The sequence below is a fragment of the Mesoplodon bidens genome, assembly GCF_964165515.1.
Source record: "Mesoplodon bidens genome assembly, chromosome: 1".
Lineage (NCBI taxonomy): Eukaryota > Metazoa > Chordata > Mammalia > Artiodactyla > Ziphiidae > Mesoplodon > Mesoplodon bidens.
In genome coordinates, this window is record NC_138176.1 from 108616642 (window position 1) to 108642521 (window position 25880).

General features: G+C 43.4%; 2 protein-coding genes and 1 long non-coding RNA gene across 4 annotated transcripts in view; 1 reads left to right on the plus strand and 2 right to left on the minus strand.

Moving 5' to 3' along the window:
- Window positions 1-8586, minus strand: part of NUP133 (nucleoporin 133) — a 52150-nt gene extending 43564 nt beyond the window's left edge. Inside the window, exons 1-5 of the mRNA XM_081232377.1 lie at window positions 8303-8586; window positions 6529-6647; window positions 3647-3750; window positions 1963-2070; window positions 131-265 (exon numbers count right to left, since the gene is read on the minus strand). Of these exons, the coding sequence (XP_081088503.1) occupies window positions 131-265; window positions 1963-2070; window positions 3647-3750; window positions 6529-6647; window positions 8303-8484 (648 nt within the window). The 5' untranslated portion in view covers window positions 8485-8586. The remainder of the gene's footprint in view (window positions 1-130; window positions 266-1962; window positions 2071-3646; window positions 3751-6528; window positions 6648-8302) is intronic.
- Window positions 8587-8740: 154 nt separating this feature from the next.
- On the plus strand, window positions 8741-14409 carry LOC308619130. The gene is made up of 3 exons (XR_014016128.1): window positions 8741-8845; window positions 9630-9865; window positions 11185-14409. It is a non-coding gene; the product is annotated as an uncharacterized lncRNA (long non-coding RNA).
- Window positions 14410-14416: 7 nt separating this feature from the next.
- Window positions 14417-25880, minus strand: part of ABCB10 (ATP binding cassette subfamily B member 10) — a 34516-nt gene continuing 23052 nt past the window's right edge. The window contains exons 9-14 of one of the 2 annotated variants that reach the window (XM_081237674.1): window positions 24029-24108; window positions 22447-22627; window positions 19881-19924; window positions 17842-17876; window positions 17132-17377; window positions 14417-15967 (exon numbers count right to left, since the gene is read on the minus strand). In XM_081237674.1, the coding sequence (XP_081093800.1) occupies window positions 17146-17377; window positions 17842-17876; window positions 19881-19924; window positions 22447-22627; window positions 24029-24108 (572 nt within the window). In that variant the 3' untranslated portion in view covers window positions 14417-15967; window positions 17132-17145. Of the gene's footprint in view, window positions 17378-17841; window positions 17877-19880; window positions 19925-22446; window positions 22628-24028; window positions 24109-25880 lie in introns of both variants that reach the window. The other variant, XM_081237673.1, reaches the window with a different exon arrangement.

Below are 25880 nucleotides of genomic sequence, written 5' to 3' on the forward strand. Positions count from 1 at the left end.
CCTCTTTTTGATTCTTCCCACCCCCTGCCTATATGATCTGCTCAAAACCCCCAATTTTTAGTCATTTAAATCCCACTTCCAAGCCAAATCACAGCTTTCCAATAAATATAAAAGAATATCTATCATATACCTGCACTGTTGTTAGGAAACTGTAAGTCTTATCACCTCCCAGATCTACGGATGTCTCTGTGTAGGTGTTTTCACTTGCAAGGCTTGGCCAATAGCGGATGGATCCTTCTCTGGTGGCAACCATGACAGCAACAGCCTCAAAACAAGACCATAACACTCAGCAACCACAATAAAAGAAGGAGCCCAAATCGGGAGTTTGTTGACACCGATATAAAGAAACCAGGGCAGTGTACTATTGATTGACAGAAATCAGAAATCAAAATTCCTTTTTTTCACATTTAAAAATTTCACATTAAAAAATTATCATACAGTAAAATTGACATTTTCCCCCTTTTGTTTTAGTTCTATGAATTTTTATACTCTAGTTTCTCTTCAGACCGCATAAAATCTTCTGCTTTTTACAGTTCTATGAATTTTAAAACACGTGTGGACTCATGTAACTCCCACCACGATAAGGATACAGTACAGTTCCATCTGCAGCCAAAACTCCCTAATGCTTTCCCTTTAACGTCACACCCTTCCCTATCCTAACCCCTGGCAATCACTGTTTCCATCATTATAGTTCTGTCTTTCCAAGAATGCCAAACAAATGAAATCAAATAGAATATAACCTTTTGACACTGGTTATATTTGACACTGAATATAACCTTTATCTCACTTAGAATGACGTCTTTGAGATTCATCCAGGTTGTTGTTGCATGTTATCAGTAGCTCATACCTTTCTACGGCTGAGTAGTATTCCATCCTTTGGATGAATCAGTTTGAAGGACATTCAGATTGTTTCTGCCGTTGGCTATCACAAATAAAGCTGCTATGACATTAGCGTACTGTTTTTTGTGTGAACATAAGCATTACTTTCTCTAAAGTAAATAGCCAGGAATGAAATTGTTGGGTCATATGGCAAGGGTACTTTAACTTTATAAGAAGTGAAAATCAAGTGGCTGTACCAGCAGCAGGTCCACCAGCAATGTATGAGGTTCCGGTTGCTCCACATCCTCGCCAGCACTTGGTAGTGTCAGTGCTTTTCATTTCAGCCACTGTAATAGGGGTGTAGTGGTATCTCACTTGTTTTATTTGCATTTTCCTAATGGCTAATGATATGAACACCTCTTCATGTGCTTATATGACATCCTTATATCCTCTTTGGTAAAGTGTTCAAGTCCTATTTTAAATTGGGTTGTCTGTTTTCTTACTAAGCTTGGAGGGTTCACTTTATGTTCTACATACAAGTCCTTTGTTGGATATACGATGTATAATATTTCCTACCAGTCTGTAGTTCTCTCTTCATTTTCTTTTCAGTGCCTTTGGCAGAGCCAAGTTTTAAATTTTGATTAAGTCCAATTTATCTATTTTTTTTTTTTATGAATCATGTTTTTGGTAATTTCTAAGAACTCTTCACCTAATCCCAGGTCATGATGATTTTTTTCCTGTTTTCTTCCAAAAGTTTTTAGTTTTACATTTTACATTTAGATCTATGATCCATTTTGGGTTCATCCTTACATAAAGAATGAGGTTTAGGAGGAATGCTTTTTTTTCCATAAAGACTAAAGACAGCCAATGATTCCAACACCAGTTACTGAAAAGACCATCCTTGATCCACTGAATTTCTTTTGCGCCTCTGTCAAAGATCAAAGGGCCACCCTTGAGTGAGTCTGTATCTCTACTCTCTATTCTGTTCCACTGCCCTGTGTGTCCATCTCTTTGCCGTTATCTCTCTGTCTTGATTCCTGTAGCTTTATAGCTATGTTTCAGAACTGGGCTGGATGATTCCTCCAACTTTAGAACTCCCTTATTTTAAAAAATGTACTTCAATAAGCATTTTAAGTCACCTACCTGAGTAGAATATGCTTCACCTGAGGTAGCAGAGTAAGAGAGAGCCACCAAGTTGGCACTCCAGTGGAAATCAGTAGGTGGTAGCTGAAGTTCTTTGCAAACAGATAGCTATAGAACAAATCCAAACAAAAAATCTTTCATGTCAAATCCAAATTTTTGAATATGCATCTGGCTTCACTATTTCCTTTCTCTGCGTATTTTAGATTCTAATTCATTGCTGGAAATACCATTCTACAAATACTCTTTCTTCTCATATCTTTTTTTTTTTTTTTTTTTGCGGTACGCAGGCCTCTCACTGCTGTGGCCTCTCCCGTTGCCGAGCACAGGATCCGGACGCGCAGACTCAGCGGCCATGGCTCACGGGCCCAGCCGCTCCGTGGCATGTGGGATCTTCCCGTACCGGGGCACGAACCCGCGTCCCCTGCATCGGCAGGTGGACTCTCAACCACTGCACCACCAGGGAAGCCCTTCTCATATCTTTTTGATCAGGCTTTCATCATTTTCAGTAATTTTAAAACAAAATATTTTAAGAGATATTGAATCAGGAAAACTTAGCAGCTAGACCAGACCCTTAATATAAACTACTCCAATCTCTTCCCAGACCCAAAAGTCTATTGGTTGAAAGAAGTGTGTAGGCCTCCCATGGAATTTTCCCAGTCTAATCTTGATTTGTTTAGTTGACATTTAAAATCTGCATGACCACAGAGTTAGTATTCCAAGTCACCTAGAAAACATTTCTTAGACTCAGCCAAGTATCAGCATTCCTCTGCTAACTCAGGATGCCCACCCCAGGCCCTCTCCCTCACCTATGCTCCTAAAACTACAAACACGTTTTTCTAGGCAGCAGCAGTACAGAGGCCAATAGACGTGAAGAGTTTGGGTAAGTGGGAGCCCAAGTCCCAGTGGAACAATGGCCCAGTGAACACAAGTGGTACAGGAGAGCACGCCTGATATGGAGCAGAAAGAAAAAGAGGCTGCTGAGGGTACGGGAGTGGATGTACAAATGAAAACCCCTGTGTGAGAAGTTGACAATTGAAAGTTAAATTAGCGTTACAAAAACTGGTATCATTTTTTCCTATTTTATTATGCATCATTCAGTAGATTCAGTGAAATATATTCCTATCTTCTAAGAAACTCAGTTCATCAGCTTATGTGGATGGTTTTTAGTCTTAGACTTCATTAGACAGAGTGACTAGCGTGACATTCATTAAAAATTTCCACGTCTCTGATTTTATTAAATGTAAATAAGGGCTTCCCTGGTGGCGCAGTGGTTGAGAGTCCGCCTGCCGATGCAGGGGACGCGTGTTCGTGCCCCGGTCTGGGAAGATCCCACATGCCGCGGAGCGGCTGGGCCCGTGAGCCATGGCCGCTGAGCCCGCGCGTCCGGAGCCTGTGCTCCGCAACGGGAGAGGCCACAACAGTGAGAGGCCCACGTACCGCAAAAAAAAAAAAAAAAAAAAAAAAATGTAAATAAGATGGACCTTGCTTAAAATCATGATAAGGGGAGAAACTTTTTTGAAATGATATGCTCAGTATTTCATATTGCTATGAAAATGCAAATCTATAATGCTTGAGTAGATTCAGATTATGGTCCTCCAACAACTCTAAAAATTTAGGGTAAAAATTCAGAGCCAATTAGGAATCCTCTCCTCTCTCTCTTTCCAGCTCTCTAAAGAACCATTACCTTGGTAATAGGTGACAGAGCAATCTTCCAAATAATGAGTTTCTCTTTGCAGACCAGACAAGCCCATCCACCTTCATCTATGTGAACAGTCAGCTGATCGTCAACTGAAGAAAAAAAATGAGGTACGTAATTAATCTTAAAGTATGAATAAGAAAAACTTAAAATTTCCTCACACCAAAATCTTCTTCATTGCCACCATCTTCACCTAAAAAAGTAATCACCACACACAAACGAGGTTAACTCACAACAAAAAATACTCTTGAATAATTCAAGAGTTAATAATATCCAAAACAAGAGATCCATTTAACTTTGACAACTACTTTTAGAAATATATCTAAAGGCAAAAAGTATATTTTGGGCCTAGGTTTAATATTTCTTAATTTTTGTTATAAACAGATATCTTACTTTTTATAATATTGTATTTAGTAACATTCATAATTTTGATAAAGCAACACAAATAATAAACCTTCTCATTAAATATATAAAATATTTCAAGGAAAAATCACGTTCCTTCAAAAGAACAAGATTTTCAAATAAGAGCTCTTTGAAAGTATGATAAATTACTTCATTATATGGTGACCTAAAGGGTTACATTCCATATTAAGTGACAAAACTAAGTTAGTATACAGTAGTCACTCCTTATCCTTGGTTTCCATCGTATCAGTTACCCGTGGTCAACTGTGGTCCAAAATATTAAATGGAAAATTCCAGAAATAACACTTCTTAAGTTTGTGATGAAATCTTACACCGTCCCGATGTCCTGATGGGGAGGTGAATCATTCCTTTGCCACCCGCCCATTAGCCACTTAGTAGTAGTGCAGGTTATCAGATTCACTGTTGCGGTATCACGGTCCCTGTGTTGAAGTAACCCTATTTTACTTAAACATGGCCGAAAGCACAGAGAAGTGACGCTGGCAACTTGGACATTCTTTTATTGTGCCTAATTTATAAATTACGTTTTATCACAGGTATGTACGTCCAGGAAAAAACACAGTATACACAAGGGCTGGTGCATCCCCTGGGGGTCTTGGAACATATGCCTGTGGATAAGAGGACTGCTCTACTGCTGTTGTACATGTTGGTGGTAAACCTGAGTAAATGTATTAGCGGCCCTAGAAATTTAATTAATGTGAGCTTTGCTCTTCGTTTAAAGTCAGGGTAGGGCTTCCCGGGTGGCGCAGTGGTTGAGAGTCCGCCTGCTGATGCAGGGGACGCGGGTTCATGCCCCGGTCCGGGAAGATTCCACATGACGCGGAGCGGCTGGGCCCGTGAGCCATGGCCGCTGAGCCTGCGCGTCCGGAGCCTGTGCTCCGCAACAGGAGAGGCCGTGACAGTGAGAGGTCCGCGTACCGCAAAAAAAAAAGTCAGGGTAGAGGGGCAAAATAAAAGGCATCAATAATGTACAAGCTAAAATATCACATCATACCTAGGTTAAGGGTGGGCTTTTTGCTGAACTGGAGTATCTGCTCCGTATTTTCTTTTCCTGAAAGCACTACAGCAGCTCCAAATCCTCCACTGGTGAACCCTCAAGGACGCTAACACAGCACACCAACTGACTAGCACTTGGAAGTTTCCACGTGAGGACGAGTTCCTCTCAATTTTACACACTCTTCAATTCACACATCCTGATTTCTAGAGACTCTCTCCTCTGAGGCTGTGTACTATTTGTTATTAACATGATCTGGTGGCAGGAACTAGGAGTGTGTCAAAAGGTTTAAATGCAATTTAAGCTGAAATTTTTAGACGGGAAAAGAAAATATATATTTAAAACAGGAACAATGCATGACAGAGGTTCATGGAAGTTTAGTTGCCTGAAAATAACCGGACCTGAAGCTCCCATGGACTTACTGGCAAGATGTGCTGGTTCAAGTTGATGAGAAATATTCCTTCTTGTGGAACGGAGTACTTTAAACTTTTGTGACTGTCATTCACAGTATGACATACATTTTACATCATGATGCATTCATACACAATTTTAATAAAACAAAATGAGAAGCACTCTGATATTTTGCGATCTATTTTACTTCATTTTTTTAAAAAATGCTGGTCATGAACCACTAAACTGATTTCAGTCACTACCTGCAGTCTCAAAAACACTGTCCCAGGAAATCACAGGATGCTCTGAACTTTGCTCTTCTGGTCACCCCAACTCCTCATCCTTAGTGGTGTCTTTCTAAAGCTTGTGTTGGCTGCACCATCCACGCTTCCACTCTAATTGCCTGCCAGGAGAATCTTCTAATGGTGCACCAAATTGATAACATAAATTTGTGCACACAGCCTCCAGGGTACTACACAGGATCCAGAAATGGAGGTAAGACTTGATTCTACTGCATTATTAAAACCAATAATGTGAGGCAGTAGTTTTTTGGATTTTGTTTAAAAAGCTAAACTTCATACACTCAATCAACTTTTGAAATTGGACTAAGTTTTGCATATACAGTATGTACAACCATAAACACTTATTATTTTTTTCTTTTTTTTGCGGCACGCGGGCCTCTCACTGTTGTGGCCTGTCCCGTTGCGGAGCACAGGCTCCGGACGCGCAGGCTCAGCGGCCATGGCTCACAGGCCCAGCCGCTCCGCGGCACGTGGGATCCTCCCAGACTCGGGCATGAACCCGTGTCCCCTGCATCAGCAGGCGGACTCTCAACCACTGCGCCACCAGGGAAGCCCATAAACACTTATTTTGATTGCGCTAAAATGAACTCATTCTGCTTCCCAAATTTATCATATTACTTAATTACAATGAAAAACCAAATAAGTCACCTATTTCTCTCCACTGAAGTGAAGGTATACCAGAGAAAGCACAAATTTCAATCTCCATGCCAGACCTAGGCTTCATTTTGAATTGCTAACAGAGACAAATGGAAAATGATACCCACCTTCAGCCAGTGTTAAGGCTTCCATGACTTTAACAGGGAGAGAAGATCCAAATGTTTTCACATCATAGTTCACAGACTCAGTTATGGAGTGGTGTGGGAATATTCGTGTAGGTGTTCCTCTAAAGAAACGAGACCATATTATTGCACTCATAACTTAAAATTTTCCATTATTCATTATAATTTTTATGTATATATTTTCGTAATAAAGAGAAAATCTCTGATAAACAAGAAGATGAAGTATACCAGTGAAAAAACTCTGGCTCATATATACTGTGTTATTAAATTTATTTTTCATTTAAAAAAAAGACTGACAGGATTTAGGAAAACTTGGCTTCAGACTTTCATGTTCTAGTAATTAGATGCATGATCTATTCACTTAAACTCTTTATAACTCTGCCTCCTTAGCTGTGAAATAAGAAGGCTGGACTAGATCAGTGTTTTTCAAATTATGGGTCATTTTGAGGGTCTCAATCAACATTTTAAAAAAACGAAATAGAATATAGAGTTTATCATACTCTGTGGTCAAAAAAGTTTTACAAACATTGGGTTAGATTATCTTTAAGCTCTCATCAGATACAGAATTATAAGAATCTACCAGATTTATACAATCAAAATCAAGAAATTAAATAGGGTCGTGAGTATCTGCTGCTACCTGGTCTTCGACAACAGATACAGCAGTAGAAATTATATTTCCTTCTCCCCTTCTTCTTAACATTCAGAAAACCAGTGTAAATTTATTAGTATAAAAGTTATCCTACCTCTTATCACAGGATTAAATGAGGAGATGCACAGAGTGATTGAGAGCATTGTTTCTGACAAAGTATTATAACAAAGGTTTTTTCTTTCAATGATTACCGAAAGGTAAGAAGAAATTTAAAAAAAAACAAAGTATGACTTTTATTCACTGACTTTCCTCAAAAGGAGTAGAAAACAATCACAAGATCACCATTTGAAGAGCTCTTTACAAAACGCAAAAGGATACAAGGTATTCTTTAAAAATCATTTCTCCTTTAAAGTATTGCAAACTTCTATAGATAAATTTTAACTATAAGTTCAAGATCCAATATTACCGTCTTCTTGCAGGGGAAAATTCATTTTTGATAGACGAATTCAAAAGAAACCACTCAAGACACATGTTAGCTTCTTCTAAAATTCTAGTTTAATTATGAAAGGGGAGATGCAGACCACGGTTTCACGAGTGACGTGAACTGGTGTGCCACGCTTTTATTTGGTAACAAAACTACTAGTCTTATCTCACTGCTTATGGAAAGCCTTTTCCCTATTAATTTAGCTACAAATCTAACTTCTGTAGCTAAAATCCCTTTAATTATCCACCAGCGGATATTAAGGGCAGTTAGTATGTTAAGCACATATAATGATTTTCCAGGGTTTGAGGTCCTCACTCTCCATCACTTTACATCTGCATCGTGGCATTTCATATTGACTCCTCGCAGGCTCAGGTCAGGTATCATTTCGCAGTCGAAGAGATCGTTAGTGACCTACACCAGATCACAGGGGTACTAAGAGTGAGGCGGGTAACCACGGATTCTAATCCAATGTGTTCCTCGCCTCTACACAAAGGTAATTCCATTAAAAGTGCATGATGCGAAGACTCAATTGATGAATTAATCAAAGCGAGGCTGAAATAACACACAAGGATGCAAGGGTGACAGAGATCTCTTCTCCCAATACTCTGGCGTCCCGGGACGTCTCCGGTTCCTGTGGCTTCTGGAGGCCTGTGAGTCGCCGAACCCAACCCGGGACGATCACTCACCGAGAGCTCAGCGAGCTACGACGGCCGGCCGGCGAGAAGAGCACCGGGGAGCTGACCGAAGACCCCAGGGCCAGACCCTTCCTGCTGGTTGCCCGGGGCGTGGAGCCCGGCCCGACTCCGCCCAGCGGGCCCCTTCGGGCCCCGGGCCCCGGGGTCCGCGGAGAGGAGACGGCCGGGAACATGACGCAAGGGAGAGGCTACAGAGAGCGCACGTTACGACCGTGGGGCTGAAGCTCGGCCAGCGCGCGAAGCTTGAACACCTGACGGGAGGGAGGGAGCGCGGTGAAGACGTTAAAGCGCAGCGCCAGGACGCGGGGCGCGCTGTGATGACGCCAAAGCGCCACGCCGAGGCGCGGGGCGTGGTCGGGAAGGCAGGAGAAACCGGGAAGGAGGGGGCGCGGTGGTGACGTACAGGGTAGCGTCGAGCTACGGGGCGTGGTCAAGGTGGCGGGCCCTAGAAGGGGAGAGGGACCCTGTGCGCTTGGCCCCGTCCTGGAGCGGCGAGAATCCGGAGTTTCCAGGGAAGTGAAGCAGGAAAAGCAGGTGCCCTTCTCCAGTCCGGCGGGTGGGGGTGGCCCTCCAGCAACTGGAACGCAAAGCCTCTGCACGCTGGTCCTTTCTGAGCCTCTGGGGAAATGAGTTCTTCCCTGGTCCAAGCTGAGAAGGGAGGAAAAGTGTTAAATCTGACACTGGTTTCACACTCAGTGTTTTAGATGTTATTCTTTAGGTTTGTCATTTCCCATTCACGTTGGTGACGCCACAAGTCCGTAACGCTAACCAGATCCTGCTCAAAAACCACAGGCTTCTGACAGCCGCCTAGTGGACGCTTTCACCTGGAAGTCCTGCAGACCCCTCACAATTTAATCGTTAAAAGCGGTTTCACGCTTTCATTAGGACCCCTATCTTATTACCACCTCTGCCCCATTTGGTAAAACTGGGCAGTTGGCCACGGCAAAAGGAAGAGCTCTGGGCTTCCCTGGTGGCGCAGTGGTTGAGAGCCCGCCTGCTGATGCAGGGGACACGGCTTCGTGCCCCGGTCCGGGAAGATCTCACATGCCGCGGAGCGGCTGGGCCCGTGAGCCGTGGCCGCTGAGCCTGCGCGTCCGGAGCCTGTGCTCCGCAACGGGAGAGGCCACAACAGTGAGAGGCCCGCGTACCGCAAAAAAAAAAAAAAAAAAAAAAAAAAGGAAGAACTCTGTCCTAGGGTCATTCTTCACACTCTCCTCCACTGTGACACCTGGGACATTGTACTGAGCATCTGTAGTAGAAACCACATCTGCACTGCCTCTGCCCTGGTTCACGTGTTCACCTTTTCCCTCTTCTGTAGACTTTCGCCTCTTTTTTGAGTCTCCGTGCCTCTGTGTCGTCTTACAACACTGTCCCCCCACGCTGCCAGCTGATAAATGGAATATTGCCTGCCGTATCAGTAAACAGAGGATGTCAGTCATCAGCGATTGCAGCCACAGCTGATGGTGAGCTGGTGAGCCTTGAGGAAACTCAGGATATTAAAACACAGGATGCTGGCCCCAGATAGCTGAGGTGCATATCAAAGGAATGATTTCCGTGAGCCCAGACTCTTGCATCTTCCCATACATAGAAAAGTACTAAATTCCATAACTTGACATACCTGATTTTCTTTAACAGTAATATTTTGACATTCAGACTACCTGCCCTTTGTTGCCAAACCTCTATATATCCTGGCTACCCCCCTCACCTCCTTGGAGCAGTTCTCTCAGGGTTAGTTGAGATGCTGCCTCCTGGGCTTGAAGTCCTAAAAATTTCTGCCAAATAAAACACAACTCTCAACTTTTTTTTTTTTTTTTTTGCGGTACGCGGGCCTCTCACTGTTGTGGCCTCTCCCGTTGCAAAGCACAGGCTCCAGACGCGCAGGCTCAGCGGCCATGGCTCACGGGCCCAGCCGCTCCGCGGCATGTGGGATTTTCCCAGACCGGGGCACGAACCCGTGTCCCCTGCATTGGCAGGCGGACTCTCAACCACTGCGCCACCAGGGAAGCCCTCAACTTTTAGGTTGTGAATTTTTTTTTTTAATCAACACCGCTTAACGAACAGGAAAACCAGAAGCTGCTCTTGGGCTTTTAAATGCTCTGGCCAATCATTGCCCAAAGGTAATTTGCTAAGCTCCCTTGCAAGGTCCTTTGTGATTTAACTCTGGCTGGCTTTTCTGTCCCTAACCCACACCCCCCTCCATTGCCCTTGCACATGTTTCTTTTGCCTGAAATGCCTTCTCTCCCCCTTTGCCCACAAGTGTCTGCCTCTTACATCAAGTCTTACTTCAGTGCTGCCTTCTCGGTGCAGCCTTCCAAAGGACTAAGCATCCCTTTATCGTTTGCCCCCTGTGCTCCTATGTAGAGGCTATTTATAATATTTTTACACTGCATGATAGTTGTTTACATAACCGTCTCTCACTTAGCTCCTTTTGAATGCCTTAACAGCTGTTCCCTTTGTGCACACCATAACAGGTACATAGACTTTCATTAAATATTTGTTGAAATAAGGGAATGGTTAAGTAAACACTGGCATATGCATATGTGGGAGACCACAATGTGGATGTCAGGTGTTGGCATTTCCCCTGGGAAGCCATTCTTTTGTGCATATTATAGCATCAGGACAGTCATCTCAAAGGTTATATCGGCAAGCTGCTTTGCTCTTTCTTCCCCTGAGATTTATAACCCAACTTTGCACCTCATCTTTGAGTCTTATAGCTTTTATAGACCCATGCATTCCCCTCTTGTTTCATTCTTACCAGGGGGATGAGAGTAGTCGTGGCTGAGTGGGTATTTGTGGGATAAATCTGTTCTTGGGCTTTGTGGGTATGGTTAGTGGTTTGTCCACCAGCCAGTTATAAAAGTTGCTATTTGCAGGGGCTGGAACGACTCGCCAGCACCTTTGTGCTCAGAGGAACTTCCCTGGAGTCCAGATGTATGACTAAGGAAGGATGGCGAATAGACAGTCACTCATTCATTGTGGATTTATTGAGTACCCACCACGTGCCAGACTATGCGCTAAGTGCTGAGGTTTATAACTGTAAACAAAGCAGCCATGGGCCCTGCCCTCATGGAGTCACAGGCCAGTGAGAAGGACGGATACTGAACAAATGGACACACATTTATTTACGCAACTACAAGTTGAGATGTGTTCTATGAAAGAAAAGAGCAGGGTGTCTGACAGAGAATGACTGGGGTACCTGATTTTGGAAGAAGGCCTCTGAGAGAAAAGGCCGTCTATGCTGAGATGTGCAGTCAGCCAGGCAAAGAAGAGGAGGAAGAGTGTTTGAAGCAGTGGATCCTCAGGCAAAGGTCCTGAAGCAGCAAAGAGCTTGGTGCATTCCAGGGACTTGAGACAAACCAACCAACAACAATGAGTAAAAGTAGAGGAGACTGGAGAAATGAGGGCCCAGGAAGGGCCTTGTAAACTCTATCAAACAAGATCCCAAAGGAAATAGATAGCATCCTCAAGCTGGGTAGAGAGTTTAATAAAGGACTATTAGGGGGACTTCCCTGGTGGCGCAGTGGTTAAGAATCTGCCTGCCAATTTAGGGGACGCGGGTTCGAGCCCTGGTCCGGGAAGATCCCACATTGCTGCGGAGCAACTAAGCCCGTGCGCCACAACTACCGAGCCCTCATGCCACAACTACTGAAGCCTGAGTGCCTAGAGCCCATGCTCCACAACGAGAAGCCACCACAGTGAGTAGCCCATGCACTGCAATGAAGAATAGCCCCCGCTCGCCACAACTAGAGAAAGCCCATGCACAGCAACAAAGACTCAATGCAGCCAAAAATAAAATAAATAAATTTTAAAAAAAGGACTGTTAGGGATTGTGTAAATCCCTGAGGCTCCTAACAGCAGGTGTGGGCCAAGAAAGGAAGTAGTCATCAGAACCTGAGAAATAGGGCCACCTGCCAGAGCTGTGGCCTCGGGTCAGGAGATGCAGCCAACTCATGGCAACCCAGAAGGAAGGGGACTGGGAGTGTTCGTATTGTGACCTCAGTGCAGGGAGGCCAGGGTGTGAGGGAGGAGGACACTAGGACAGTCTGTGGAGGCCGGCCTCCTGGAGGATAGAGTGGAGAAGGCACGTGGAACAGGAGACAGCATGTACGCCTTGGGGCAGCCAAGGGCTTCTTTATCCCTCCCCGGTGCTGCCATTTCCCTGTTTATCTTTCTACCGCATTTAATCTAGTGCAGCCACTTACTCTAGAAATCCAGAAGGAAGGGTAGTGTAGTGCAGTGGCTCTCCAGCCTAAGTGGGCACCAGCACCACCTGGAGAGCTGGCTAAGCTACACGGCCGAGCCCCACCTCGGTGTCTGACTGGTTGGGCTGAGGCTTGAGAATCTGCATTTCTAACATTTGCATTCCCAAGTGTTACTGAGACAGCTGTCTTGGGTCATTTTGCTAACTACTGTGTAGTAACTGACAAGAGTGTATAGACTCTGGAATTAAATGGGACTTGTTTCAGATCTCACCTCTGCTATCTACCATTTGTGTCACCTTTTTGAGCCCCTGATAAACTGCTAATAGTGCCCACTTGTGAGAATTAGAGAACAGAGACACCATTACATTTGTGGATGTCAAAAAACACAAAAAATCTGAAGAAAAAATATTTATAATAAAATAGTAAACTTTAAAAAAAAATCAGTAAGAGAAAGCAAGCTACCCCCAATAGAAAAAAAGTGGAAATGTATGAAGGGCATGAAGTAGCACTAAATCAAAGACTAAAAATGACAAAAAACACATGAAAAGGTCTTAAACTTCACTAGTAATTAAAGAAATGCAAGTTAAACCACCCATCATTATTGTTTGCCTGTTGAACTAGCAGGAATGTTTTAAAAAATGAAAATAGTTCATGTTGAAAAGGCTGTGGAGAAAGAGGCCCTACTGTATAGCCTCCTGGTGGGATTATGAATTAGTAGTCTTTTATGAGGACAATCTATCAAAAAGCCTTATAATTTGTATATGCTCTTTAAACTTGGCCATTTCACTTTTAGAAATTTGTCTGAAAAAAATCAAAGAAATCAAAACAAAGATATATAGGTAATGTTGTTTATGACAGCAAAGAATACAGCAAGTAAGATAAATGTCCAACAATAGATTTCTAGTATATTCACATTATAGAATGCTGTATGGTTAAAAAGAATACATGTGGATGTGTGTAATGAATACTTGCAGATATAGGAAGATATTATCAAATAAAAACAGTTTGTTGGGCTTCCCTGGTGGCGCGGTGGTTGAGAGTCCACCTGCCGATGCAGGGGACACGGGTTCATGCCCCGGTCCAGGAAGATCCCACATGCTGTGGAGCGGCTGGGCCCGTGAGCCATGACCACTGAGTCTGCGCGTCCGGAGCCTGTGCTCCGCAACGGGAGAGGCCACAACAGTGAGAGGCCCCCGTACCGGTAAAAAAAAAAAAAAAAGTTTGGTTAAAAATTATTATGTCCTATATAAGCCCATTTTTGTTTCATTAAGATAAAAAAAATACCCCACAAGTGCAGCATGTGTGTGTGTAAGATTCTCAGCCTAGGTGTGCCTCCCTCTGTCCAACCTTCATAAAACTCAGCCCATTCTGTTAAGACCAAACTGACTGATGTGGGACTCGTCCCTGCAGTCAACAACAGGAAAGCAGCCAGGATTATTTCCTGCAGATGTGGTAGAACTATCAGAATTCCATTCTCAGCAGCACAGTAATTATGATCCTCTTCAAATGGAAAGGCAGGGGTACAATGAAGTACAATTTCCATCATGGAAATTATCCAGGCCCAGCCGTTTCCAAGGCCCCCATCTAGTGGCAATGGAACTTCTTGAGATAACTCTAAATTTCAGCATAGTTTAAACGTCCTTCAAGCAGTGAAGGTGTGGTGTTTTCCCCAGTGCTGGAGGCTGCAAACTTTTTCTGTCTAGGGCCAGAGCGGAAGAATCTCTAGCTTGTTGTCTGTTGCCCTGAGTATGGCTGTGTTCCAATAAAATTCTACTTATGGACACTGAAATTTGAATTTCATATACCTTTCATGTATTATGAATTTTTTTTAACCATTTAAAACTGTAAAAACCATCCTTAGCTTTGCAGGCCATGCAAAACAGGTAGCAGGTCACAGCTTGTGGACCCCTGTGCCAGCCTCATGAAGGAGGTGCAGCCAGCACCTAGTACAGGACCTAACAAAATAGAAGATGCTCCATAAATGTTTATTGAATGAGTTGAATGGAGATTACCAGCTAAGCTCCATGATGCCTCAGATGTAAAAACGTAGAAAAACAAACACCCTCAAACGAACATTTACAATGCAGTTTCCATATACTTCTTTCATTAATATACTTAATGTTTTACAACATTTACATTTGTTTTCATTTATTTTCTAACAGCTTTGGCACTTTTATGGAATAAAATGGATTTCCCTAAGTGGAGCCCTACTTTATAAAAGTACACATACAGGATACGGCCTATAATGGTTTAATTTGTGATTATTTCCTGGGAACCAGTCAGGTTCAAGGTCAGAGACCTTGCACAGAGAGGAGTCTGGGAGAGCAGACAACAAAACACTAAGCTCACTGATGTGACATTTTATCTTCACGTGGAGGCTTTCACGTGATTTAAACTTCTTTTTGCTTATCTTCTAGACCAGGGGTCCCCAGCCCCGGGCCACGGACCCGCTACCAGTCCGTGGCCTGTTAGGAACCAGGCCGCACAGCAGGAGGTGAGCGGTGGGTGAGCGAGCGAAGCTTCATCTGTATTCACAGCCGCTCCCCATCGCTGGCATCACCACCTGAGCTCCACCTCCTGTCAGATCAGCAGCAGCATTAGATTCTCACAGGAGTGCGAACCCTACTGTGAACTGTGCATACAAGGGATCTAGGTGGCGCGCTCCTTATGAGAATCTAATGCCTGGTGATCTGAGGTGGAGCTGAGGTGGCGATGCTAGCGCTGGGGAGTGGCTGCAGATACAGATTATCCTTAGCAGAGGGGTTTGACTGCATAATAAATCAATTGCTTGCAGACTCATATCAAAACCCTATCAGTGAGTGGCAAGTGACAATTAAGCTGCATCTGTAATAATAATAGAAATAAAGTGCACAATAAATGTAATGTGCTTGAATTTTAATCCATGATATAAAATGTTACCCAAGACACAATTAAACACCTTGTATAAGAAAATAAAATATAATGATCAAATTCAATTTTGTAAATATTTCTATGGCACAAAGAGATTTCCCTCAGATCCAACCTTGTGATTGTATTTGTTTGCTTTCTGAGAACTGTACCATAGTAGTAAACCATGAAGAAAACAAGTAAAGCTTGTTAAAATGACTGTCACAGATGTACTGTTTACTAATTCAAAGAACAGAGTTCATTCATTCACTGAATTCATTTTATTCATTAATAAATTCCCTTACGTAGAATGAAATGTAATACTCCATGCTTATCATGAAATAGTGGTTTCTTCCAGTATAATCAGGAAACTAATCAATACTTAGGACACGAGGAAACTTCCATTTTAATCACATCAACATTGTTACTTCTTAGGTTCTGGCATTATCAATGTAGAAAAGTACTTTTTCTTGAGGCAACAGCAAATTAATGGTGCTGATATGAAATATGACAAATCCAATGGCGTCAGCATTGCTTGAGGAATTTTCAGAAATTTAGGTGAATAAAACTATAACCACAAATAAAAGAAAGATGGTTAGTTATGTCCTCTTCTCAGAAGAGTGACAAGCTCTTAAGGTTTCTTGATCTTCTGCAGAATAGCAAGAACATATAAGCTTCCTTCAAATGTTTTAAGGTTGAACATTACAGTTACATTAATAATTTTGGAATTTAGCTTCATTGAATGAAATTTCAAAACGAAGTAACCGATAAAAGGCTGTAAAATTTGGCTAGGAATTATAAACTCTTAAAAGATAATTTTCAAGATACATACCTCAGACAACATCAGTGTAAAATTCATTTTTACATCCTTCTTGATAATACCTGGCTTCCCAAATTCACAGAAACAAATATGTAAATAATGAAATCAGAAGTTCTCATATTCAAAGGATGGGGCCTCTTCCCTTTTCACAACTCATCAGGTTCTCATGTGCCAAAAATGTTGAAAATGCACACATCCAAACAGTCTCAGCCCAGAGGAACACATGTCCCTGAACTTTCACACCTCTGAAGACAGAGGAGGTGGGGAACATACATGATCCCTCCTCCCATGTGACCTTAACTATTTCTGTGTGTGTGTGTGTGTGTGTGTGTGTATATATATATATATATATACACACATATATAGATAGATACATATATATATAGATACACACATATATATATGTCAGGTTTGCTTTATGAGATTATCAAGATAAAATAAAGAGTTAGATTTTCACCTTCTATTATGCTACCTGGTAAAATGATACCCAAAGTAGGTAGAGTACTACCAAGAGATTACACAGTGATTGGTAAAGTGGCCTAAAACAATTAGGCTCTTTATTTATAATTCCCTTTTAAAAGTCATCATATGACAATAGCTTCAATTTATAACAGCAGATAAAAGAAAGTGAGGTGCCAGGCTATATTAATCAAAATATTCCAAGATAAAAGTACAAAACCTGAAAATAACTTCAGTGAGCTAGACATTTAGAAAGTTACAATTATTAAAACTCTGAATAAAAAGGTCTTGAGAACAGGTCGATCTCAAAACAATGTTTTACAATCTTTGGAAAAAATAGGCAGATTTCAAATAACCTGAAGTATGATTTACAGATTTCTTACAGCCTGGGTTTAAAAAATTTTTTTTTCCTGCAGTGCTGCTCTGCTTTAAAGTGTCTCCTATGAAGTTTACCAGTAATCGCTTCTTTATGCTGCAATGAAACTCTGTTTCTTCATTAACTTCCTGTACATCCCGTCTGGTTTCAAGAGCAGCTCTTCGTGTCTCCCACACTCAGTGACCTTCCCGTGGTCAAGGACAGCTACCATGTTGGCGTTCTTGATGGTGGACAGGCGATGGGCGATGATGAACACCGTCCTTCCTTCCATCAGCCGATCCAGAGCTTGTTGAACGAGGTACTCGTTTTCCGCATCCAGCGCGCTACACAGGAGAGCCCACAGGGAAGCCAAGACGTCAGGGCCACGCACACTGTGCACGCGTCTATCTCCCGGTACACGTACACTGGCCCCTCATCAGCAGCCAATTTTCACTATGATCAAAACTGCAACTTCTTGGGTCAACTATCTATATTTTATATCATAAAGTTACTATTAAAAAAAGAAGCTTTGGACCCTTGATCTCCATAGAACTACTGCCATGTAAGTTAAAAGCATTTTGCACAGTTGCTGATTGGTGGTCAGGGATTCATCACAAATATCTCAATTGGAACTAGAACCCTCAACTCATGACTCGGCCTGCTCACTGCCTCCCAACTGTCATGATTAATTCAGACCCCGTGACTTTAAAGTGTAACGCATTCTCAGCTGTATCACTTGAAGTACAGAATAAGTTTGTGATAGAGGAAGAATTTGGTTTAATCCAATTACACATTAAGATAGCCTCACCTGGTTGCTTCATCTAGGAGAAGAATTCTGGGATTCTGAACAAGGAAAAACATTAAAAGGAAAAGAAAACATAGTTTTATTAGAAAAACACAAACTCTCAGTAATAAAACGAAATAAAGTGCTGATACATGATACGACATGGATGATCCTTGAAAACATTCTGCTGAGCGAGAGGAACCAGACACAGAAGTCCACCTCGTGTGCGATTCCACTTAGAGGAAATGTCCACAACAGGCACCTCTGCAGGGGCAGAGTCGTTACCTGGGACTGGGGTCAATGGGGAAATAGGCAGGGTGGTGTGCGGATGCTATTTTGGAGGTGACGAAAATGTTCTAAAATTGATTATGGTGATGGATGCACAACTCTGAATACGCTAACACTGAACTGCATGCTTTCCATGGGTGAACTGTAGAGCGTGTGAATTCTATCACAATTAAGCTGCTACAAAAGAAGAAAAACGAGCTCATAAGTGTCTGAGATAAGCACATAAATGGAAGATTTAGAGATGATTTTTTTTTTTTTTTTTTTTTTTTTTTGAGGTACGCGGGCCCCTCACCGCTGTGGCCTCTCCCGCTGTGGGGCACAGGCTCCGGATGCGCAGGCCCAGCAGTCATGGCTCAGGGGCCCAGCCGCTCCGCGGCATGTGGGATCCTCCCGGACTGGGGCACGAACTCGTGTCCCCCGCATCAGCAGGCGGACTCTCAACCACTGCGCCACCAGGGAAGCCCTAGAGATGATTTTAAACCATGATCACAGTGATCAATGAACCGGATATTCTTCATAGTGCAGTTTTAACCTGCTGCTGAATCAACTAACTGTATGAAGTGGGGCTCTTAAGTGAGTCAGATGGAGTGTAGACTCTCAAGGTCCTGCTTGTAGTTTAGCTAGGAGTAGTACACACAGAACTGAGAGACACATAAATTCTAGCTTTGTCTAGGAATCTATCAGTAAGAAATGAAAACACGCCCACATAAAAGCTTGTACACTATTCATTCGGAGCAGTGCTATTCACAACAGCCCTAAACCAGAAACAATCCAAAAGTTCATTAACATTTGGGTGATAAACAAATTGTTGTCTGTCCATACAAAGGAATGGAAAGGAATAAAGTACTGATATAGGCTACAACATGGAGGAACCTCAAAAACTATACTACTGAAAGAGGCTAGAAGCAGAAGACTGTATCTTGTCTGATTCCATTTATCTGAAATGTCCAGAAAGGCAAATCTAGACAAACAGAAAGTAGATTAGTGGCAGGCTGGGGCTGGGAAGGCAGAAGGTTCCAAAAGGGTATCAGGGTGATAGAAATGTTCTAAAATTGGTTTGTGTGATGGGTGCACAACTCAGTAAATTTACTACAAGTCACTGAAAAGTACATTTAAAACTGGTCAATTTTATGTAAATCATGCTTCAATAAAGCTGTTTTTTTTAAAAAAAATCACCTATAAATCTGAGGAGAATAGTTATATAACAAAGGAGAAGGCCATCATTTCCTAAAAAATACAATGTCTATGACTTTCAGCTTTTCCCTCTCCTCTTAGGAGCCTTGTATTAAGTATTTCAAGTCTACTATTCAGTTTAGCAGGTGATTACAGATTATACAAGTAAGCATACTTGTATTATTTTGGTATTTTGATATAATCACTACTCCACCAGTTAGACTGCATGCTTCTTTAATTTTATTATTTTTTTGTACTGAAGTGCAGTTGATGTACCATGCTGTGCCAACCTCTGCTGCACAGCAAGGTGACTCAGTTACATGCATAGAGACGTTCTTGTCTTAAAATATTCTGTGTGCTTCTTGATGGAAGATCCGTGTGTTAAACTGTTCTCCCTCTGGCTCCTAATACTCAGGAAACACTGGCTAAATTTGGACCACAGGTACTCAGTGGAATTCCCAACTCATCTTTCACCAGAACTGTCAACCATATACCCACTGGCTCCTTCCCAAGAAAAAGGAAGAAGAAAAGTTGCATGTTACAAATCACAAGGTCCCTGATTAAGAACAATGCCAACCCCCGCCGAGAGGCTTCGGGCTTACCTTAAGCAGAGCACGGGCAATTGCAATTCGCTGTTTCTGCCCACCTGACAATGACAATATATACATTTTTAAATTGAAGGCCTTAACAAAAATTTTTCTGATGAGCCATGTGGCAATTTGAAGGTAGTTTCTCCCAGTCATAGTTGAGATAGATGCGAGAACAGAAACCTACGTTTTAAATATTACAATGTTTCCTCATCTATCTCAAGATTAATAATAACAACAATGATTATCACGGCTAACACTGAGGAATTCCTACGTCCCAGGCATTTCCTGAATGCATTACATGTATTATTTCACCTCAAAAACAAGCCTTTGAAGTAGATCCTATAGTGATTCTCTTTTACAGGTGAAAAGCTGAGGCACAAATCTCCTGCGAGAGGCCTCACAGCTAGTCAGTGGCAGAGCCGAGGTCTGAACAGTGGGGTGTGCTTTTAACCACACACGCGCCGCGCCCCCAAAGAGAGCGCCTCTTGTAGCAGGAAACAAACGGGAAACTCGAGAAAGTTAGGGGTTTCAGAGCAGTACGTGAGATGGACAGGAGCGAAAGGAGCTGGGACTGGTAACGCCACCCTCCGCCCAGAATACTACTCCATACTTCCACTCTCACGCTGTTTTCTTTTTCCTGCCCCAGGGAACAACCGACACATGCGGTACTTTGTGCGTGTATGAAACTGGGGGCAACAGATAGACTATGCCATGCTAGCCAGCCCCCTTTGTAAAACTCAAATTCTACTAAACGCAAGGGGGCGGTGTGAGGGAAGGGGGAAGGGACAGACAGATGATACTTCCCCTCCTCATCCCGGTTGCACCCCACCCTCTCCTTCCCCCCAGGGACGCTCTCCTAAGTTATAACTGGTGAAGTCTCAGAGCAGGACTCAACTCACTCCTCCCAACTTAGTTCACGTTAGGAAACTCAATTCCACTTTTGGTGACAAAAACATTCCTTTTTGGTTGATGTCACTGGCTGAACCTACTTATTATTTCATCTAAGACAAGTTAATCATTTAAACTGAAATGGGTGGTGCTGCTAAAAGCTGTCCTCAACCAGGCAACCCCACCCTCACGATGAGGGAAGGAGGAAAAACCCTTCCTTTCCCAATTCTCTGGTTAGTGGGGGTCTGAGTGCTCGGTGTGGGTCAGCAGAGCGGCCACCAAGGGCTCTGGACAGCTCTGAAAACCTCAGTGCCAATGAGCACACGGGGGGCCTACTGCTAGACACCCACCCTTCCTCCAGGGTAGACTGAAACCTTTGGTTATTTCATTGGAGATGGAGCTTGAGCATCCTGGTCAAAGGGAAGGACACACAGCACCTGTTCCAAGGGAGCAGGTGCTGTGCTCATGGGACAGAGCACAGGTAGCTCCCAACCCTACCCCTCCACCTCGGTAATTTCACCACCAGCAGCTTACACTGGCGTCCTGCCCAAGGACACGTCTGTTCCAGCGACACAGTAGAGGTTCTACTCCCGGAACTTCTCCAATCTATCAAAACCCCCGGAACTTCCCCAATCTATCAAAACCCCGGAACTTCCCCAATCTATCAAAAAACATTTTTTCAGCTACTGCCTATCGTTTAAACAAATCATACACAACAAACTTAAAATGTTTTTGTGTTAAACTGTCTGCAGTCTAAGTTCAAGCAAACAGTTTAGCACTGGAAAGGACCCCTGCCTCAGTCCAGCCTGGCAGCCTTCACTCTGACATGGAGGCCTCCACACCCTGCTCGCACACATCCAGTGACAGAGCTCGTCGTGAAAGGAAGTACAGTTGAATATTTGTAATTAAAAAAAATCTGTGTTTCACCAAAGATTTACTCTTCTATTCATTGGTCCCACTTCTGCACTCAAAAGCAATAGAACTGTTTTCTCTTTTCCTCCTGGAAACACCGCCCCCAAAGGCGATCTGACCTGCGGGGTGAGCCGATACCACGGGCCAGATGGTGCCACAGCCCTGCGAGCCCCCATTCGTCCAGGACGGGGCAGAGCAGACTCCACCTGGTCCAGGTCTGGACCAGGGCCTGTCTGTGCACAGCCTCACGCTGAGAATGCTTTTTATGTTTTAAAGGAGTCGTTAAAAAATAATAATAAGACAGTGACAGAGACCACATGTGATGCACAAACCTAAATCATCTACTCTCTGGTCCTTTAAAGAAAAGTTTGTAAGTCCCAGGTCTACACGTAACCTACGAAGTGGGGAATAAGGAGCTCCTTCAGCTGCACGTCTGCCCTGATTCAGTCTCTGCCTCCCTGGACAAAGCATCCTGCTATCCGTGGTATCTGTCTTATTTTCTACAATTTTCAAGGATATCGAGTTGCAAAACCTATCTTTTCTGGGATGAGAGAAAGCTGCTGTGGCTGAGTACTACCCAGTGGGACACCAGTGTGAATCTGGAAACACCTCTGGGGTAGAAAGTGAAAGGAACTGGGGAGTTGTCCACATACAAAAGAGATGTGAGAAAACGAAAAAGGTTAATTTCACAAACTCTAAGGACAAGAGCCTAATTAGAAATAGCACTGCGACAGGAAGTGTTTAGAGTGTTTGCTGCAAAGGGGTAACAAAAAGGTACCTGAGAGGAGAACGCCCTTTTCTCCGACCACAGTGTTGAACCCTTGAGGGAAATGTCGGATGAAAGCAGCTGCATTGGCTACACCAGCCACTTTCTCTACCTGCTCGGCCGTCACCGAGGAAGGGTCGTCAGCACCATAGGCAATGTTCTCCGCAATTGAGCAAGAAAACAAAATTGGTTCCTACACATTGGAAATAAAACGTATTTACTGCAAATTGCAACAGTCTAGTAAATACAGTGGAGCTTAGTACAATACTTACAGCTAAGACACTAAACGGTTCCCAGAGAATATATACTATTTTTCTGGTTCATTCTCCATAAATATACCCCGTGGGCGATTAAAAAATTCATGCATTAGTACGAGCAGGACTGCCTTTATCACCTGTAGGTCCCCCACTGCAGGACACGGGGTCCCACAGTAGCCGCCTGCAAGCATCCAGCACACAGCAGGCGCTCTGTAAACCCAAGTCCCCCTCCCCAAGGAGGACCCCGAGCCCATCTGCATACTCCATCTGCCTGCCTTCCAAGGGCAATGGGAGAATCCATTTCTATCTATCACTTTTTTTTAAAACTTTTTAAAATTTTATTAGTTTCTGCTTTATAACAAAGTGAATCAGTTATACATATACATCTGTTCCCATATCCCTTCCCTCTTGCGTCTCCCTCCCTCCCACCCTCCCTATCCCACCCCTCCAGTCGGTCACAAAGCACCGAGCTGATCTCCTTGTGCTATGCGGCTGCTTCCCACTAGCTATCTACCTTACGTTTGGCAGTGTATATATGTCCATGCCTCTCTCTCTATCTATCACTTTTTGAAATACACACAGAGCAGACAGGAACGTGGCATTTGGACAGAGCTATTCTGTGGAATAGTCCTAAAAAGCAAATGAACTCCCAGCTTCTTTCTCCCTAATAAGGCTGTGGCACTGCCGTTACCCTTGCCCCACCGAGCCAAGCCCCCCGTCACTGCCCCCCACCCAGTGGAGTGGTGCTGAGGGAAGGCTCATTAGAGGAAGAGGCTCAGGAGTGGGGGTGCTTGGGTTTGCCTGCTGTGCACGAAGCTTGGTGATAAAAATACCAATAGCTGTGTCAAAATTCCCCTGCACTGAGTGGTCCTGTGAAAACAGCCTCATCAAAGAGGCTGCATTACATCAAGGTTCTTGGAATCTGCAGCCTCTTTGCAAGGAGACCCTGGCTCTGGCCATAGCCTTTGCTTGCTTGTCTCTGAAACCCATTATGCAAAACAGTAGACTGGCTAGTAATGAAAATGAGAATTGAGGAAGAGCCAGAAGAAGCTAAAAAGTTTTATCTTTTTCTCCCCAATCTTCTAGACTATCTGCATTACAAAGTAATGCCAGTCCCCAGCTTCTGATAAAGTCAATGCTTCGAGTGGTTAAAATGTTTAAGGTTTTCAGGAAACAGCACTATTTACAAACCTAAACAACCTGCCCTGGAGATTGGTTTAATCCATCTAGAAAACTTCCATTCCTTTTCTTTTGAAAGGCTCAAGACCAAGAAAAAAGCAAATGACAAAAGCAATTTTAAAAGAAAATGTAATAAAAATGGAGCCCTCTCCTCCTACCTGACTCACTGTCCCAATCTTGGATCTCAGCCAGACTGGATTTAGCTGACGGATGTCACGGCCATCAAGACTGATCGTTCCTTGCAGAGAAGAAGGAAAAGAGTCACTGGGTGTCATGGGGCCCGTGACTTATGTAAACACAGAAAGGCTCTGGTGTAAAAACTCCAGACTCAGTTTTTTAAAGATTAGATACTCAAAATCTCCAAACAGAATCTAAACCAACGTATTTTAGGGAATTTCAGAGCTAAAAGGGACTTTTCTGGATTGTCCACGCCTACTACCTCCCTGCAGTGGTTAGATGACTAAGCCCACCTAGCTCATCCACCCAGCTCGCCTTCCCGAGTAAGCACAGCTGGAGAGTCTGCCGTCTGCAACTAACACTCCGTTTGACACAGCGGCAGAGTGCTTCAACAGTCAGACGTAACTCTGTGACCTCAGCTGACAGAATTACCTCTACACCTTGAGGGAACGCAATCATGCTTCCCGATTACAATGACAGCGACCAACACGAGAAATCCCATTCCTTCTCAGTTAGGTGTGTGGCATTATACAAGCCAGCTGTAAACTTTCATAAACCTACAAAAACCTGAGGTCTTGACTTAAAAAGTGTAAGTGTTCTATAGGCTATACAAGGCAGGAATGTAAGTGTAGTTGCTTTTCTCCTTAATTTATTCACTGTGATGAAGAAACTAGAGACTTAGTATTTTGACTTGATTTGCATCCCCCTCACTAGGATTTTTCTAAACTCAGAATTTTACAGCAAGTAGAGGGTAAACCAATGCAGTGATTCCAGAGGCAAACAGTGTAGTAATACCATTTTAATGCACTTGGTGGTTCTGTGGGTCAGGATCTGTGAGTCAGATAATTACCTGGCACATAACCAGCTCTCACACTGTTGTAACCAAAAAGGCCATAAGACATACTCTTTAAATTCATGGTTTTATTTTATACCGACAATTGTTTTCTTGCTGAGAAATACCATTCTTTTTTTTTTTTAATATTTGTTTATTTAATTTTATTTCGGTTGCGTTGGGTCTCAGTTGCGGCATGCACGTGGGATCTAGTTCCCTGACCAGGGATCGAACCTGGGCCCCCTGCACTGGGAGCACAGAGTCTTAGCCACTGGACCACCAGGGAAGTCCCCATCATTGTTTTCTTAATCCAAAAACAGACTATCTTCTCTGAGCTCTGATACAAAGAAGGATATCAACTCTGTAACTGTGTGTGGTGATGGATGTTAACTCGACACGCTGAGGTGACCGTTTCACAGTATATACATGTATGGAATCATTATGCTCTACAACACCTAAAACTAATATGTTGTATGTCAACTGTATATTTTAAAAAGATATAAAAAAGTAAAATAATGTGTTCTCTGCTCTGAAAGCTGCTATAATCCAGTTAAAATTAAAAAAAAAAAAAACCTGAATGAGAAAAATCCATAAGAAAATCTCTACTACCACAAGAAAGCTTCAACGGAGCAGCGGCCCAGAAGCAAATCAGTGATGGCCACGTGCCCTGTCTGCACACCAGCCCCAGGCAGGAGGACCGGAGGGCTGCAGGGAGAGCCCGGGCTCCTGCACAAGCCCAGGGCCGGCACAGAGTGGCACTTACTCATGGTGCTGCCGTGGCCGGTGGTGCTGAGCAGCCCCGAGGCACCTTCTTGGAGCCCCTCTCCCAGTGGAGGAAGCACCACACGGGAGACGAGGAGGTGGGGTTCAGGAAGTCACTCTGGACCTGAGTGGCGAACACAAGATATACAATGTGCCCGACGGGCCCTCTGTACTAGCTGCCATAGCCCGAAAAGTGAATCCTCTGTCTGGGATTTCCTTGCTGGGAACAAACCCTCTAC